The sequence below is a fragment of the Mytilus edulis genome, chromosome 10, assembly GCF_963676685.1.
Source record: "Mytilus edulis chromosome 10, xbMytEdul2.2, whole genome shotgun sequence".
In the NCBI taxonomy this organism is placed as follows: Eukaryota; Metazoa; Mollusca; class Bivalvia; order Mytilida; family Mytilidae; genus Mytilus; species Mytilus edulis.
Window position 1 is genome coordinate 56,534,176 of NC_092353.1, and position 17,973 is coordinate 56,552,148.

At 32.1% G+C, this 17,973-nt stretch overlaps 2 protein-coding genes across 2 annotated transcripts in view; both read left to right on the plus strand.

Moving 5' to 3' along the window:
- LOC139492177 (inositol 1,4,5-triphosphate receptor associated 2-like) overlaps positions 1-17,973 on the plus strand; it is a 455,884-nt gene that overhangs the window by 408,792 nt on the left and 29,119 nt on the right. The gene's annotated exons all lie outside the window — the stretch shown is intronic.
- Positions 1-17,973, plus strand: part of LOC139492848 (E3 ubiquitin-protein ligase rnf213-alpha-like) — a 111,177-nt gene that overhangs the window by 7,219 nt on the left and 85,985 nt on the right. Inside the window, exons 4-14 of the mRNA XM_071280998.1 lie at positions 3,804-4,427; positions 5,352-5,746; positions 6,524-6,585; positions 7,660-7,824; positions 9,022-9,221; positions 10,254-10,555; positions 11,840-12,087; positions 12,555-12,785; positions 13,132-13,330; positions 13,662-13,726; positions 14,516-14,804. Coding sequence (XP_071137099.1) covers positions 3,804-4,427; positions 5,352-5,746; positions 6,524-6,585; positions 7,660-7,824; positions 9,022-9,221; positions 10,254-10,555; positions 11,840-12,087; positions 12,555-12,785; positions 13,132-13,330; positions 13,662-13,726; positions 14,516-14,804 — 2,780 coding nt within the window. The remainder of the gene's footprint in view (positions 1-3,803; positions 4,428-5,351; positions 5,747-6,523; positions 6,586-7,659; positions 7,825-9,021; positions 9,222-10,253; positions 10,556-11,839; positions 12,088-12,554; positions 12,786-13,131; positions 13,331-13,661; positions 13,727-14,515; positions 14,805-17,973) is intronic.

Sequence of the window (17,973 nt, forward strand, 5' to 3'; positions counted from 1 at the left end):
TAAACAGCATCTGTAATTATACTACATGTAAATAAATAAAGTCTTATTTTTAAACCATTATTTTATCAAACAAATGACCCTTTAAATGTTTTACGTAATTTTTTATGTATACTAGGTTTTTTTGCACCTAAAAAATATATACTTCATTGAACTTGTGAATTTACGACAGAAAGTCACAGAACAAAACGTCATAATTCAGTTTCGAGTTTATTTTTCTTTAAACGAGAAAACGTAAATTAATTAATTCTTTTTTGGTTTGTTCTTGAAATATTATTTTTAAACCAAGTTGTAAACAGAATTTATTAAATAAATATCAATGACATCAAATAATTGTTATAAAATCAAAATGCCAAAGTGGCTAGGTACCTTAAATGGCTTCATTGTCCCTAGAAATATATATCCTTTGCATGATTGAAATCAAATATCTTTTTATTTTTAAGGCTTGTAAACATGTTCATAAACTTAATATGTAATAAATGTAATAAAAAATGTTGAATATATATAGGAAAAACATCTTCAAATATTATACAACAACAAAATCTGTTACTAATGCATGAATGCAGAAATACTGAACTATATTAATCTGACAATTTCCTTTCAACCAGGCTTGGAACGAAATAGCAATAAAAACATTCATGAGAAAAAAATCATAATTACTATCAAATTTCCATCGAAACAAGATGCTTCAAAATGGTCTGCACACACTTTCTTGAACTTGTTGTGAGTTGGTTGGTGTTATGTTGAGGTTAATCATCCACGTCTTGGAAAGTGTAAGCTTATGCCATGTGAACTTCGATTGAACATCCGTACGCTTGACAAGTCATTTTGATACTGAATATACGATATGCCATGCTTGTTTTTTGGCTTTGTGGTTTTCAGATATTTTATTCAAATATACTCATCACGTGACAATTTGTATCGGAGATGCCGTCAAAATGGCGATAAGTCGAGCAGTGATAGTGGGATTTTAATTTTTATTTTAATCACTCATCTAGAAGAATTGAACAATAATTTTAATGAATATATGATTATTTATATCAAATAAACATAATATAAAATTTTCATTTTTTTGCGAAGTTTCCCTTTAAGTTTGTTATTTAAGTATACTAGCATAAAAGTCCCCCACGGTCCCAGCTTGTCTGGCAAATTCGCCGTCGGACATCAGAGTAATCTCGAACTATGAAGTGAAATACCTTCTCTCTCTCTCTCTCAGTGACTGCTGTGGAAAGTAAACTTGGAATTGATAGCACACAAATAAAACACAATAAGTACATTGCTCGTACACTTGTATCCGGGATTAGCTATTTTTAAAGTTGAGTGACTATTCAGATTTATATTACCTTTGCATGTGCAGTTGAATTAGTTTTGAAAATAATACTATCCAGCTGTACCTGGCCTTGCGGTCATAAAACTTTCGAGTCAGTTTTTTTGTACTCATACTCGAAAATCAACCAATGAAATTGCTTGATTTCTTGTTTCGAGCATGATTTTTGTGCTCCAAGCACTGAGCAAAGTTTGGCAGCCCTGGCCTTGATAGTCCAAATAATTATGACGTCTTGGAAGGCTATTATAATTTTTTTCTTTGAAGCCTTACTTCAACGTCGAAGTAAGGCGTCAAAACAAAAATATAATAGCCTTTCAAGACGTCATAATTATTTGGACTATCAAGGCCAGGGCTGCCAAAAATGCGTGAGACTCACGCATGTTCATGCTTTTTTGCAGCAGTATCCTTGGATCAATTTTTTCCTCTTTGATCTTTTCTATTTTGGCCAAATCTCACGAATTTGCTTAATGAAAAGTTGGCAGAACTGCTATACATGTGTCAATGAAAACTATATAGCAATCGTATCCCTCAGAGCATTCTGCTCTTTGATTATCATTGTTATTGTTAGAACAGATCATGCTCACATCTGAAAATTTTAAAGATACTAGAACACACCTGTGATATCGCGGGTCCGTGACTTAATTAAAGTATAGAACTATGCGTATTATCTGATAAAGTCATGCTGATTATAAGATGCACAGTTTTCTCTGCTTTAAAAAAGCTTTCTGTTTGAACCCGTCGACCTTGAACTTATCAATTATTGGTAATATTAATTATTTGGAAAACAAAAGTGCCTGGAATGAAGTATTTTTTAATCAACAGCATTGTCCTATATTAGTTATTTGATCTTTGATTCGCTGTTTTGCGTCATGCCGGCTAACAAATTGAAAACTGTACCTATACGCCTTACACATGCCTTAATTTAAGTCCAAATTTTTAGTATTCGTATTGTCATCTTAGAAAGTCATACTGATTAAAATACTACAATATTGAACAATGTGACAATGGTTGAATTTAGTAGTGTCAACCCTGTGGTTATGACCCGTGTATATAGCAAAATCCTAAATACACCATATGGTGGTGCGCCTGTTAGATGCGGAACGTACAGTTAAGGTAATAGGTAACAGGTGAATATACTATTGGTATCGGTATCGGATTCGACCTGGAACTTGTTAATTATTGGCAATATTAATTATGTGGACTGCAAAAGGGTCTGGAGTGGTGTAATTTTTAATCAACACCATTGTCCTATATTAGCTATATATAAAGTTGAATTCTTTCATTTGCCGTTTTTACCTGATGATGGCTGACAAATTGGACCTCGTCATTTTAGTATTATAGATAGTTTTATACATATTCAAAGGACATCAAGTAAAGTCAATCAATACAATATACATGTAATATGCTTCATCAGACTCGGATTTTTCTCTTGAACTGAATTTTAATGTGCGTATTGTTATGCGTTTACTTTTCTACATTGGTTAGAGGTATAGGGGGAGGGTTGAGATCTCACAAACATGTTTAACCCCGCCGCATTTTTGCGCCTGTCCCAAGTCAGGAGCCTCTGGCCTTTGTTAGTCTTGTATTATTTTAATTTTAGTTTCTTGTGTACAACTTGGAAATTAGTATGGCGTTCATTATCACTGGACTAGTATATATTTGTTTAGGGCCAGCTGAAGGACGCCTCCGGGTGCGGGAGTTTCTCGCTACATTGAAGACCTGTTGGTGACCCTCTGCTGTTGTTTTTTATTTGGTCGGGTTGTTGTCTCTTTGACACATTCCCCATTTCCATTCTCAATTTTATTTATTTAAAAACACTCTGTCACATTCAAATGTGAAACAATAAGTAAATACATACAAAATACAATCACATATGATCATAGAAATAAATAAAACAACTCTAAGATGGATGAATATATTAATAAATTTTTCACTTTGAAACGAATAAAGATACATTTTTTAGTACCTTTGTATTAAACAATGATAGTAATCCTTTGTATTTGCTGCACTGGGATATTTAACATAGTATTCTGGAATGTGTCGATTTCTCATAATTTTTACTAAGATGGAATTACATTCCAATAAGTAATGGTATTTATTATCAATAGCATTTGAACACAAATTATATATCCTCTCGTCTTTCTATTATTGTATGATCTGCCCAGCTCTACTGGAATTTTTATATTACAACATCTTAATTTAGAAATATAATTCACAATCAGTATTAAAATATTAAAAATGTATTTATCTATTTTCAGAATTGATTTATGGTAAATAATGTTTTAGCCCGTCAACAAACTGTCAGGGGATTTGTATATTATCATACTTTTGCTTTGTAATTAATTTAATACTGATTATTCATTTGGAAGTTTAGATTTTTAGAAGAAAGACTATCTGTATAATTATAATACAATTTAAGGATACTATATACTTTGTGAGATGAACTGAGTTAAAATGTCAATGAATATGTTTATTGTAGAAAATACCAAAAAAACTGAATCCCAGCCTCCAGCTAATGCTATTAATGAGCCTTCAAAGTCACCAGTTAATTCTCTGGACAAGATCCACCAGCAATCAGAGGCAATGGAAACTGATGAAACTCAGATTGAAGAAAATGCAACTCCTAAAAGTGACAATACCATGGAGGATAATGCCATGAATGCTGAATCTACTCAACCAGAATGTCCACCTCTAGGGCCTTCTTTGTCAGAAGCAGGTAATCTAGTAACTTCTTATGAGCCAATGGAAATCCCAGTAACAGAAACTGGCTTGACAGAGACTGATACCAATAAAACAGAAGAACCAGTTGCAACACTCCCTGTGAATGAAGAAATACCTCCTCATAGTTTTGTAGCTAATAGCACAGGTAATGCAGGTGCTAAAAATAAGGTACACCAGCTGGCTCAAACTTTTGAAAAGAATGTCAATGTAAGAAGTCCAGAGAAAGTTAAAACACAAGCAGCAGGACCTGAACAGGAACAGAACCAAGATGTCAGGAATGGAAATATACCTCCAGAATCAGTGGGTTCAGGAAATGGGGATGAAACTGGAGATAACAAACCACCAGCCTCAGAAGACAACAACACTACAGATAATCAAGACTGTATGTATGATTTGATAATTCCAAATATGGTCTCCCATAAGGGAGGAAATATGTATGCAAACTACTTTGTTTTCCAACCCTGACATCTGAGACATGTATCTTCTCTGAAACCACTCTACAGATTTTAACCAAACTAAAGACTTTAAAGAGGTATCTGGTATTATTTAAATGGTTCTTGTTGTTCACAAAAATAGAACAAATAGTGAAATGCTAGTAATTGTCTAAAATCCTAAAAACTATAATAGACAGAAAAAAATCAGATGATGAACTCCACATTTGCATTTCTGTGGTTGCAAATTCATGAAAATTCTATGTTGAAGAGTTTATCTCCTACTAGCTCATGAAGTCTGTAGCAAGGTTTGCTTTTTTGTTGGATTTGTGTGTTTTCAACACATTCTGATACTTTGGCCATTATCAGTCTTTTAATTTGGCTAATGACAAACTTCACATGTTACTATAGCAACAACCTCACATTAATTCCATTTTGCATTTACACATAAAATTTTAGGCAAATAATCTGGCAATATTGCTACCCATAAACACACCTACATTTTTGTACTTAAGGGGTTATTTTAATCTGTGTTTGCCTGCACAATGAAGCTCACATTGCCTTAATTTTATCTAAAATAACTTTATAAGTTTGAATGTATTAGAGTAACTAAGGTATTACAGTAAAAAAGTAAAATTTCTAAGTCTCTGTATTGACTTTAGTAATATTTTATTAGTTCAGAGCTTGTTTAAAATATGGCTATGCGTTTTTAAATAAAAAAGCAGAAAAGACAAATTTTTGAGACCTTTTCTAAATTATATTTTGAATAAGATCAGAGTATACAGATATAAAACGCCTAATAGAGAACACTTTCTCAGTATGTATATTCATGCGGAGTATACTGTCATTAGTATCATTTTATCATTAAATTTTAGGGAAGAATGCACCTCTTCCAGAGTCCTCAAGTAGTGAAAATGATGAGGATGAAGAAGATGATGAAGAAGAAGAAGAAAAAGAAGGTGTAAAACCAGATCCTTCTGTAAAATCAAAAGGTCAGAAAAAGAAAGCAAAAAAACGTAGGAAAAAAGAGGAAGAAAAGAAGAAAGACAGGAAAAAACGTAAAGAAGAGAAGAACAAGACTGAAACTGATGGGGCATCTGATGTTTCCAAGAAACAAGAAAGGAAGGAAAAGAAGGCCAGATTACAGACTGATCCCAGTGCAGAGAAAGTAGAAGGCATGGATCAGTTACCTTCAAATGAAGAAACAAGACCTCATGATAAAGACGACAAAAATAGGTCTAACAACGCCACTGCTTCAGGGAGTGGAGAGGTAAGTTAATAAGTGGGATGCTATACCTGTATCTGTTGGAATATGGTGTCTATGCATAAATAAAGTACCACGTCCAGAGCTTTGCTTCAATAAAGAATTGGTAACTTTGTGGTTTAATTGGGATGTAAAAGCCTTGAAAACGGCACATTAGTTTATATGGGCACAGTTAGTTGAAAGGGTGTTAAGGCTTCATGCTAGCCAAATATAACTACAAAAAAAAAAGAACTACATGTGTTTGATTCTTTTACTTTCATTTTAATGTAAAATGGTTAAATTTAGAGCTATTAAATTTAGAGCTATTGAGATTCCCCCGTTTTTTTTTATTGTGATATGGAGAGCACATTTAGCTATGGATGATGGATGTTGTGTTTTATTCTTACAACGAAGAAGGAGTAACTTTAATACACACAAATAAAAATACAAAGCAAAACAGAGGAACCCTTATGAAACCCTACGATTTTACACCTGTATGTGAAGCAACACTAAAGGCTTGCTGTTTCTAGGTTTGGAAAGGGTCAGGTTCCATTTGCTTTGAAAGTTTTGCATAGTTTACATTTTAAAAAATGTGGCCAGTTATTTTCAAATAAACTATAAAAAATACATATTGGCGTGACATATATCTATGTCAACAGCATGTTAAAAAATATATACTATATAGCATGTATAGCATGAAAATATATCATTCACTTATTATAAGAATTTCAAATTGTGAATTGCTTGTACAAATTGAAAAGTGAATACATAACTATTGTGTTTCTTTTTTTTATATTATTAAAGCCACCTTCAAATACTGGTAATCAAGCTTCAGGTTCAAGTTATGCAGATGCAGTATCAACAAAGTAAGATTCAGTAATTATCTTTTTGTTTTATCCCATTTTAGTTATTCCAATCAAATTGAAATCAGGAAATATGGCAAAATATTTATATACTGTAAATTCAGAAATTATTGCGAGGTTTTTATTATTGCGAATAATGCGACTGAGTTGTAAACGCAATAATTAAAACTCGCATTTTGTAATATTTGAACTGAATTTAGCATGACTTTTCTCAAAATCGTAAAAAATTAAAATCGCATTCAAGTGTGAAATGACAAAATCGCAATAATAAATGCACGCAATAATTTCTGAATTTACAGTATAAGGATAGACATATCACTATAATATAAAAATTTAGATGCATATAAATATACTGTGGATACATTTATTCTCGTGGGTACCAATTTTTGTGGATTAAGGGAAACTTGCATGTTCATGGATATTTAATTTTGTAGTTTTGTCGAAGTCTGCATACAAGCCTAAAGAAAATTTTTTATTCGTTGAACATTGAATTTTGTGGTTTTATTGTACCCATGAAAGCAACGAAAAATTGGTATCCAACGAATAATCATGAATCCACAGTAGTTCAAAATTTTCCAGAAGAACACTAACATGACTAAAGAAGTGAAAAGTTTATCAAGGTCACATTACAAATTTTATGCTAACATCCTGCTTTCATTAATGATTGCATAAAAATAAGAGGATGTGGTATGATGGCCAATGATACAACTATCAATGAGTTTAAATATATGGTGCTTAGCAATTATAGTTAATAAGCAGCCATTTCACCCGCAGATAAAATTTAGAATACAACCTTCCAGTTGATTTTCACTTATTTAATTTGATTAAAAAGTATCAGGTAAAACATTAATTAGACAATGAAAACTCATTATTGTAGTTCCGCCACGATTTATTCTTTTCCTTACCTGTTGATCATGTTGATTATTTGATTATGATGTCAAATTTTCTTACTTTCCTCTGAACTTCCTATTGTGAAAATTTAACTGTTCGCAGGTGGATAAATATCTTATCACATTACAGACAGTGGTAGAATCTATATTTTAAGGTAACCTTGTCTTATTTATAAAATAATTTCAGTTTAAGATCGAAAGAAAAGAACAAGCAGTTTGCAGAGGTACATTTCCATTGTATTGTTTCTCCCTCACTATGGAGTAACTTAGAAAGGGATAAACTGTATCTAACATTTCAAGACTCAACTCTCGGAGGATGGCAGTCAAGGAAACATTTAATGAAAGGTGAAAGGTAAACAAATTTGTTTTCTTTCATATAAATTTGACTAATTATAAATAGTATTACTTTACATTTGCCTTGCTATTTTCTGCTGTGTCACTAATTTGTTAGGTAAGTTTATCTTAAGGCAACCTTATCCTTAGTTTAAAGCTTTCCTCAATGGATGTAATGTCTAATGACTAACAAAATGTTTCTTGTAATTCTTTATTTCACTACAAACTTCCCTGGAGAAAGTAAAAAGCTACAACAAAAATAAACAATCATAAGTAATTGATCCTAAGTTAATTCTTAACATGTATTGTATTAAATATATACAAGTAATGCAAAACAATGAATAAATCCCTTATTATACTTTAAATGTTAAAAAAAACCAAGAAAAACATATTTCACAAATTTATCAATTTGCTCCTAAATGAAAAAATGAAAAATATACATGATATGTGCCTAATCCTAATATTTTAACAATATGAAAAATATGCTTTGCCGGCCATGTGCCATTTTCCTTTCTATATACTCAGGTCTTAACGATACATGTAATCTAGGGGAGTGAAACATACCGAAAATTAACCAAAAATGAAATGTGGGGAAAGGAAGATAACTCTACTAAATCAATGTGACAGAACAATGGAAATACTTTTTTGGCATACTTGTTTTGCATAGGATTTTCCAAAAAAATGCTGAAAATATGCTTTAAAGTATTAATGCATTTCCAAAAACAAATATTTCATCAAATAAATTTAAGTCAGATCTTCTTATGAATATCCTTTTCACATTGGATACAAATTTTATTAAGTCTGATGCAGAAACTTCGTAGTCAAAGCGTTTCAAAAGGCGTCATTATGGAGTAAAGAGGTAGGCGTCAAAAGGCATCATTATGGAGTAAATGGGTGCGTCAAAAGGCGTCATTATGGAGGAATGGGTTAAGGGGAACCACTTAGGGTAAGTTAGGGATACTTGGTATTTAGATGTACCATCACTTATATATTGCATAAAATTTTATGAATAAGAAAGTTTTCAACTATTTTACCAGGTATTTTTCATGAACATTCATTTTCCCTGGTGATAGTATATGACTTTGAAGACTCATATAGACTTGGTTGAGGTTAATTTTTTTATTTGACAAATTAATTTTAAAGAACTTTTACTTGCATGGTTTTTAAGGTTTAAACCAGTTTTCTTGACAAATTTTATGAAATTCTTATTTTTCAGGACTTTACCAGACAGCTATGTAGTTTACTCAGGTATGGTAAATGTACCCAAAACTATTCTACACAAAAAACTTTTCTACAATTATATTATGGTACATGGGAAAGGAATAACAGATACATTTGAATATGTTTATTCTGGTACTCTTAGTGGAGGTTCTATGTACAGATGTCTTGATATAAAGAACAGTGATTTAGTGAAAGGTATGTATTTTCAATGGTTTAACAACAAACAAAATAGCCTTTTTAACAAAACAATGCTCTTTTCTATTCCTTTACATGGATTTCTTTAAAGTCTAAAGATGCTACTTCTGAAATTTACTTTTTTTATTGAATAAATCTTAACACAGTAGGTATTACTTTATTTGATTGGAAAGTTTCTAATGCAATATTTATGTAACAATTTTTTTCATTGGCTGAAAGTTACTGTCAAATCCACAGTTGACCAAGCGTAACTAAGGAAGGACCCACCATTTTGAATTGATTGAATCAACAAATGTTCGATTACTACAATATTATTGAAAATAAAACTATACCTATCTCGAAATTCGCCGTTTTAATGTGATTTTATGTGAATTTGAATCGTAGATAAAGTGATAAGCCCCAGTTTGCAAGTTTTCATTTGTATGACCTCACATTTAGCCATTTCATCTTTGCGCCAAAATCATTCATGAAGTTTCGCAGATTATTTTTTATGTTAAATTTATACTTTTTTTCAAGCTTTAACGTACTATTTTTTGGTAAAGCATTAGAATCCGAATAACAGTACTATAGTTGAAGAGTTGCCACCGTCAATTTTGATTTGACAGTCGCAAATATCTCTTTTATTGTCTTTGCTACGGGTTGCCAGTAAAACTGCATTTGCAACTGTCACATCAACAATTGACGGTGGGGTGGAAACTCTTCAACTACAGTACTGTTATTCCTAAATTAGAGATTAACAAATGAGATATATAGATGTTTTGTAAATAGAAGATTTGAAATTTTATTAGGTCTTCTCTTTTATTTATTTTCTTATCATTTGTTAACATAAACCTGAACAAATCTTTTACTTAACCAAATTTACTTCAAAAAGACAATATATATTAATTAACATTTTGTTTTCTATTGGCCATAAGTAATGCTGAGATATTTTGATGTCAGAACTGTAAAGGAATTTCAAGTTACATTGGGCTATTTTTAACAAGTTTACAAAATGACTGGAAACATTTAAAAAAATATCTTTTTATGTTTTAGGTGTCTATCATAGATATGATGGGGTGGTACGCGAACATCCCAGTAAATATAAAGGTGCCTGGCAGTCATTTAAAGAGTTAATTGGAATAGATGATTACAAGAAGGTCTTGTTCAAAGATGCTGAGTTGTCAGGAAAAAGTTTTAAACCTGCATGGCAACTCACCTCATATAGTTCAGATGGAATCAATGGTGAAGAACTGATAAATCATATAAGTCTTGTTGTTGATGGTTTAAAGGAAGTGTATTGTAGACATGCATCATTATGGTACCCACTAGACTTCCATAAAGTTGTCGGCTCAGTTGTAAGTATTGTCAAATTCAGATGTTTATTCCTCTCACTAGTCTTGATATTCTGAAATAATGTTTACTACAAGAGGACATTTGTTAGCTTAGTATAATTTCGAAGCATGAAAAAAATATGTTTTGAAATTAAATTGTATAGAGCATAGTTAAGTTATAATTTCAGTTTCTTTTTTATATATTTCTGAGTTGAGTATGATGTCCATTATCACTGAACAAGTACACATTTTTGTTTAGTGGCCAGTCGGTGCGAGACTTTCTCGCTGTATTGAAGACACATTGGTGGCCTTCAGTTGTTTTCCGCTCTTTGGTCGAGTTGTTGTCTTTTTGGCACATTCCCAAATTTCCATTCTCAATTTTAATATTTATTGCAGGTACAACAATAATGGTACATTTTTATTGGTAAATAAGAGAATCAAAATCAGAAAGTATTATGTTAGATTTAATTTTGTTGTCATTGCTATCTAAAAAGACAGAATTTCTATACCATCAAATATTGTATGAGAGCCGAAAAGTTCTTTCTATTACTGGTAGTCTACTAGTATAGACATTACTATGGATACCTTTGATAATTTAATCACTATGACCTTTCTTTGGCAAAAAAACAAAGGAGATATATCTAAAACATTATAGGGAAGTGACATGTTTATCTAGTTGTTTAGAAGTTTTTTATGCCTCACCTACTATAGTAGAGGGGCATTATGTTTTCTGGTCTGTGCATCCGTCTGTTCGTTCATTCATTCATCTGTCCATTTGTCCGTCTGTCCCGCTTCAGGTTAAAGCTTTTGGTCTAGGTAGTTTTTGATGAAGTTGAAGTACAATCAACTTAAAACTTAGTACACATGTTCCTTATGATATGATCTATCTTATTTTAAAGCCATATTAGACTTCTGACCCTAATTTCACTTAAGGTCCACTGAACATAGAAAATGAAAGTGCGAGTTTCAGGTTAAAGTTTTTGGTCAAGGTAGTTTTTGATGTCAGAAGTTGAAGTTCAATCAACTTGAAACTAAGTACACATGTTCCCTATGGTATGATCTTTCTTATTTAAATGCCAAATTAGATTTTTTACACAATTTCATGGTCCATTGAACATGGAAATTGAAAGTGTGAGCGGGGCATCTGCGTACTATGGACACATTCTTGTTTTAAAAAAACTGAAGAAGGCTAGTGGCAGCCACTTCATTATAGAATATTTTGATTTCTACAATAATGGGTTCGTTATTAGAATTTCTTAAAAAAATATTTATATATAAATATTAAAATGATTCTGCAACCTATTTCAGATTCTGCATCCAGATATTATAGTATTATTGAAAATACTTAACACAAAGGAAAACATTACCAATGAAGAGCAGGTTCTCCATATGGTTACAGCTATAACCATATCTTACCTGGTATCAGAGTACCAAATAGTATTAGATGACTCAGCTAGGAGTATGCTATGTGAAAGTTTGCTGCCCAAGCCTGACAACGAGAAGAAATTATCCTGTGACTTTGACACAGTCTCAGCTTTTTTTCCAACAACAAAAAAGTAAATTTTATTGTAAATGGATGATATATTTTTAAGAAATTAAAAAAAGAATTGTTGTTGGAATAATTGAAATGTAGTTTTACTTCAGGTGTACAGCAACCCAATAATTCACACATTAAACCATCAGGACATCATTACAATGTTTCCAATAATCATGGTTTCGGTAATAAGTGACCAAAATCTATAAAACTTAACAAACTTAGCAGTTTGCTGTATTTATCTAAAAAAAACATCCTGGAATTTCAATGCTACTCAATATTTCTTTGCTAACAAAATAATAGTACCATTTTTAACCCACACATGCTGTGTACAAAACAGGTTATACTTAATTCATACATTTGATTTAAATACCAGAAAAATATTCTGCGGAAATATCTCTAGAATAGATAAATGATGGTACACTGAAAATGTGTATTAAAAAAAAATATCCAAGAATTATTAGGAACAAAATATCTATATATTTTCAGGCAAGTTACTGAATCTGTTTTGACTTTGTCAAGACAAATTGCTAGTAAAACATCTAATCCTTGCTGGACATACTGCCTGCCTATTCTTCATTTTCTACAAGGCAAATGTGCACCTTTTCAACAAGCATCAGCAGCAGTGAACCATGGTGATACGAAGCCTGAATGGTGGGGAATATCAGAATATATATATGATATAGAATACTTTAAAGCAAAGACACTTCCATGGGACAGGTAATATAAACCTACAGATTTGAATTTAAGTGTCCCCTGAAAGAAAGGGAGTTCTATTTTATACCCATTTTCAAAAGGGAAATTTTCTGTCAAAACAGTGCAACAGTCTTTAGATAGGCTTCAAAAGGTGCATTAGTTTCTCAAATTATGACGTTTCAATGTATTTCTAGTTCTTATGATTCATTTATATTTTAATGAAGTGAAATTTGGTATTTGGAAAGTTGATGTATTTGTAGGGATGTATTTAGCCTAAAAGGCACTCTTGACCCTAACAAAATAAAGGGAAATAAAGAATGTGTATTATAGTAAATATTAAAGGGATAAAGAGCAAATATTTTAATTTCAGATCATCTACTCTGGTATTGAAGAAGTTAATACCATACTTCCAGATGGACTTTTACCTACCAAGATCATTTATGGCTGCGTTAAAACTGGAAGAAATACCTAATCTTATTGCAAGTGGGATTTTCCCTTCGGACTGTATACTTGCAGTCCTTTTTTTCTTCATAAAGTCTTCAACAAGCTATCAAAAAGAAAAAATAGAGGTAATTTCATATTTATGATCACTGATTTATCTATCCGTCTGCAAATTTTACTGCTGTATGTATGTCTGAAATAAAGAAGAAAAAAGAAAAAGAGAAAAAAAGAAATGGTTTTCTGGTGAAAAATAAATTTACAATTAAATATATAGCACTGTATATTTTACATTGCAATATAAGACTTCCTTCCATGGAATGCAAATCAAGCATGATATTCACTGTTGCCAGAGTAAATGTTCCTGATTAAGCCCCTTGAATTGTTTAACAATATAAAACAAATTCTGGATGACTACTTCAGGTAAAAATAATTTTAAAAATATTGTTTGTTCTATTTTAGGCAAATTTGAAGATGCTGTTTAATCAAGCTATAGTTCAGAATTTCTCAGATGATCCAAAGGAAATGTAAGTATTTAATTATTTGATCATTTGTTGCAAGTATTCATGCAACTTATTTCCATCTTTCACTGCTTCTAAATCTTGTAACTTTTTGTTTTGTTTTGAAAAGTTTCTTTTTAAGCTAATAAAGAAATTTATAATAAATTGAAGCATCTATAAGATTAACTTGAAAGTTAATACATTATCGAACAGTAGAAGGAACTGATTTTTTTTGTTGTATTTATAGAAATTTTACCAGTTTTCTTATGTTTAGTCAGTTCATCGGTCAGCTTCATCCCATTAAGAGGTGTTCGAAAAATAGATCATAATGATTTTACCTTTGATTTAAAGAATTTTTACTAGAGTCTGTTTATTTAATAATTTAGAATTAGTTTTTGATAGCACTTACAGTGATTTGACAACGCTAAGAGTTCAGTGGCAGATCTAAGGTATTATTCTAGGTATTGGGACCCTATTTTTTTTATGATCAATGCTTTTAAATGGGGACATATGGATGGAACCTCCTTTTTAAAAATTGCTGGATCCACCCCTGGTATTGCAGTCCACCTATTGTAGTTCAACAAAAAAAAAACCAATTCAAACTGTTCAACTGGTCAGAAAGATTAACCAACTGCAATAGTAGTACCATACATGCCATAGTTCATAGTCAATTTGGTCATAATTTTGAATGAACTGCAATAGGTAGAGAGCAACACTTACAATCAAGTTGCAGTAATACTATTAAAACACAGCTGACCATTTGTTCAACGCCATGATGATTGCTGTAGTAATTTTGAGTTTCTGTTTTATTTTCAGTACTTTTGCTGATGCATGGAGATCATGCAGGATATCTGGTGATGTTCTACAAGAAACTTTAAAGTACATGATGAACAGAGATTTTGCTGTATTTGCCATTGAAGCTTTTGTTGTTTCATTAGATATGTATGACAAAGTACAGGAAAAAGTAGATTGGAAATCAAAGGAAATAAAAGATATTAAAGTGTCACAAGACAGTCATATGAAGATGTTTGAACGAATGAGATTTGATATCTGTAAATATCTGTCTAATCAAACATTTTATACGAAGGAACTAGCTTATCTTGAGGTAAGTAGGCTAGCTGGTAATATTTTAAAATGATGTATTTTTTAGTACAGTTGAGTTGGCCTGTCATGTTATTATGAAATGACTATTCTTATTTGTTTATTATTGATCTGAAAGTATCACAATGTATGCACTTTATTATTCTAAGGTTGTTTAAGACCAAAATAGAAACAATCTTTTGTTTAGGATTTCCCTATTTACAATTTGTTTATGCCTTAGAGCACTCACTCCAAGGTTTTTGTCGAGCCTGCAACTTTTGTTGCAGAAAGCTCAACATAGGGATAGTGATCTGGTGGCGGTGGCGGTAACAGCTACGACGGCGGCGGCATTAGCTAACTTCGTAAAAGCTTTATATTTTAGAAGGTGGAAAACCTGGATGCTTTAAACTTTGTATATAGATACCTCATGTTACGAAGTTTCTGTCAGTTACATGTCCAATGTCCTTGACCTCATTTTCATGGTTCAGTGACTACTTGAAAAAAAAGTTAAGATTTTTTGTAATGTTAAATTCTCTCTTATTATAAGTAATAGGATAACTATATTTGGTATATGCGTACCTTGCAAGGTCCTCATGCCCGTCAGACAGTTTTCACTTGACCTCGACCTCATTTCATGGATCAGTGAACAAGGTTAAGTTTTGGTGGTCAAGTCCATATCTCAGATACTATAAGCAATAGGTCTAGTATATTCGGTGTATGGAAGGACTGTAAGGTGTACATGTCCAACTGGCAGGTGTCATATGACCTTGACCTCATTTTCATGGTTCAGTGGTTATAGTTAAGTCTTTGTGTTTTGATCTGTTTTTCTTATACTGTACGCAACAGGTCTACTATATTTGGTGTATGGAAAGATTGTAAGGTGTACATGTCTAGCTGGTATGTGTCATCTTACCTTGACCTCATTTTCATGGTTCAGTGGTCAAAGTTAAGTTTTTGAGTTTTGGTCTTTTTATCTAATACTATATGCAATAAGTCAACTGTATTTGGTGTATGGAAATATTTTATGATCTATATGTCAGTCGCTTAGATTTAATTTGACCTTTACCTCATTTTCACGGTTCATTGCTCAGTGTTAAGTTTTTGTGTTTTGGTCTGTTTCTCTTAAACTATAAGCAATAGGTCAACTATATTTGTTGTATTGAAGAATTGTTAGCTGTACATGTCTGCCTGGCATGGTTCATCTGACCTTGACCTCATTTTCAAGGTTCATTAATCAACTTTTGTCTCGCCTTGACAGAGTCAAAAAGCAAGACATAGGTATGCTGTTTCCGGCGTCAGCGGCGGCAATGCCGTCAACAATGTATTAGTTTGAGATAAGGTCTAGTTTATGGTGAATCACAAGTGGTAGGTCAATCATACTTGGTATGCAGTTGTATAAGGTTACAAGAACGCAATTATTTGTTTACATTTTACCGGCAAGTTTTTTACCCCAAGATGGTACTCAGAATAGAATCCTATAGGGCTTCTGATTGGATGATACAGGATTGGAATTACATTTAATGGAAAGCTTATCCAATTAGGTGTTAAAATTGCCGAAAATCATATTCACATTTTACGAAGTATAGAAAATATCTTCCATTTCTGCACATCGGTGCCATTAAAAATATGCCTTTTTCATTAAGCGAAAAAAATAGACGATCTTTTTCAACTGCATTTTAAGACAATTTGAGCCGCATGACCCTATATATTTTTTTTATTGTAAGGCAACACTGGCATTTCTAGTAACAGGAACTGCTACCCGTTTTTCCCTAGTTTGTGTTGTCTTCGAGAAATAAAATACAGAACACCAGTGGTACCCTATTGAAAATGCATTACAAATAAGTGTGCTCTTGTAACCATAAGCATGGGCACATCTCATATCCATGGAGATTATTTGGCCCTACCCCCTCAGTCAAGGTCTATTGACCTTGAAACTTTTGCTTATTTTACATGTATTAGTTTGTGATTAGGTCAGTTTATGGGGAACCACAAGGGTTAGGTCAATGATATTTGGTATGCAATTGTATAAGCATTAATTGGCATATCTCATTTCCATGGAGATAATTTGGCTCCGCCCCCATGGTCTATTGACTTTGAAATTTTTTGTAAGTTATTAATATATTAGTTTGTGATTAGGTAAAATCAAGGGGAACCATTGGTGGTAGGCTAATGTTAATTGGTATTCAGTTGTATAAGCATTGGCACATCTCATTTCCATGGAGAATATTTGGCCTCGCCCCTCAGTCACAGTCTAATGACTTTGAAACTTATCTTAGTTTACATGTATTAGTTTGTGATTAGATCAGTTTAAGATGAACTTCTAATGTTAAGTCAATGATATTTGGTATGCAAATTTATTTACATTTGCAAGTATTGTTTCCATGGTGATTATATAGCCCCTTCCCTTTTCATGCTTTATTGACTTTGAAACTTTTACATAGTTTACAAGTTAATTTTTGTATTTAGGTTTGGGAACGACTTATAATAAGTCAATGGTATTTGGTAAGCAGTTGTATTAACATTGGCACATCTCATTTACATGGAGATTGTTTATAGCCATGTAAATGAGTCATGGTTCATTGACTTTGAATATTTGCATAACTTTTGTAATATATTAAAGTAATGCTATTTTGATTTCAACATTTGCGTAATCAAAATTACTAAAAGGCCATACATATCTCTGTGATAACAGTTTATTAGTTTTCTTGGTTAATGTAAAGTTTATGTGACAGTTGTAATAAAGCTTTATATTTAGGACTATCAACATAATATCAATGATTAGTAAAGAAGGCGAGACATTTCAGCGTATGCACTCTTGTTACATTGTAATACAAATGTAGCAGTATACTTTCTCTTACTTTGCCATTTTTTGTGTCATGATTTTGTATTGTGAATTGATATACACTAAACCTACTGTATAAAAAATTATTTTCATATAAAGTGCTTTACAAGAAAAAAACATTGTTATCCATATTTATACCCCCGCTTTAAAAAAGGGGTATACTGTTTTACCTCTGTCTGTCCTTCCGTCAGTCCGTCAGTCCAACAGTCCATCAGTCCATCAGTCCGTTAGTCCGTCAGTCTGTCAGTCAATCTGTCCGTCCCATGAATATTTTTCGTCACATTTTTCTCAGGAACTACACTACCAGGATTTCTGAAATTTGGTTTCAGGCTTTATATAAGTCAGCTATACC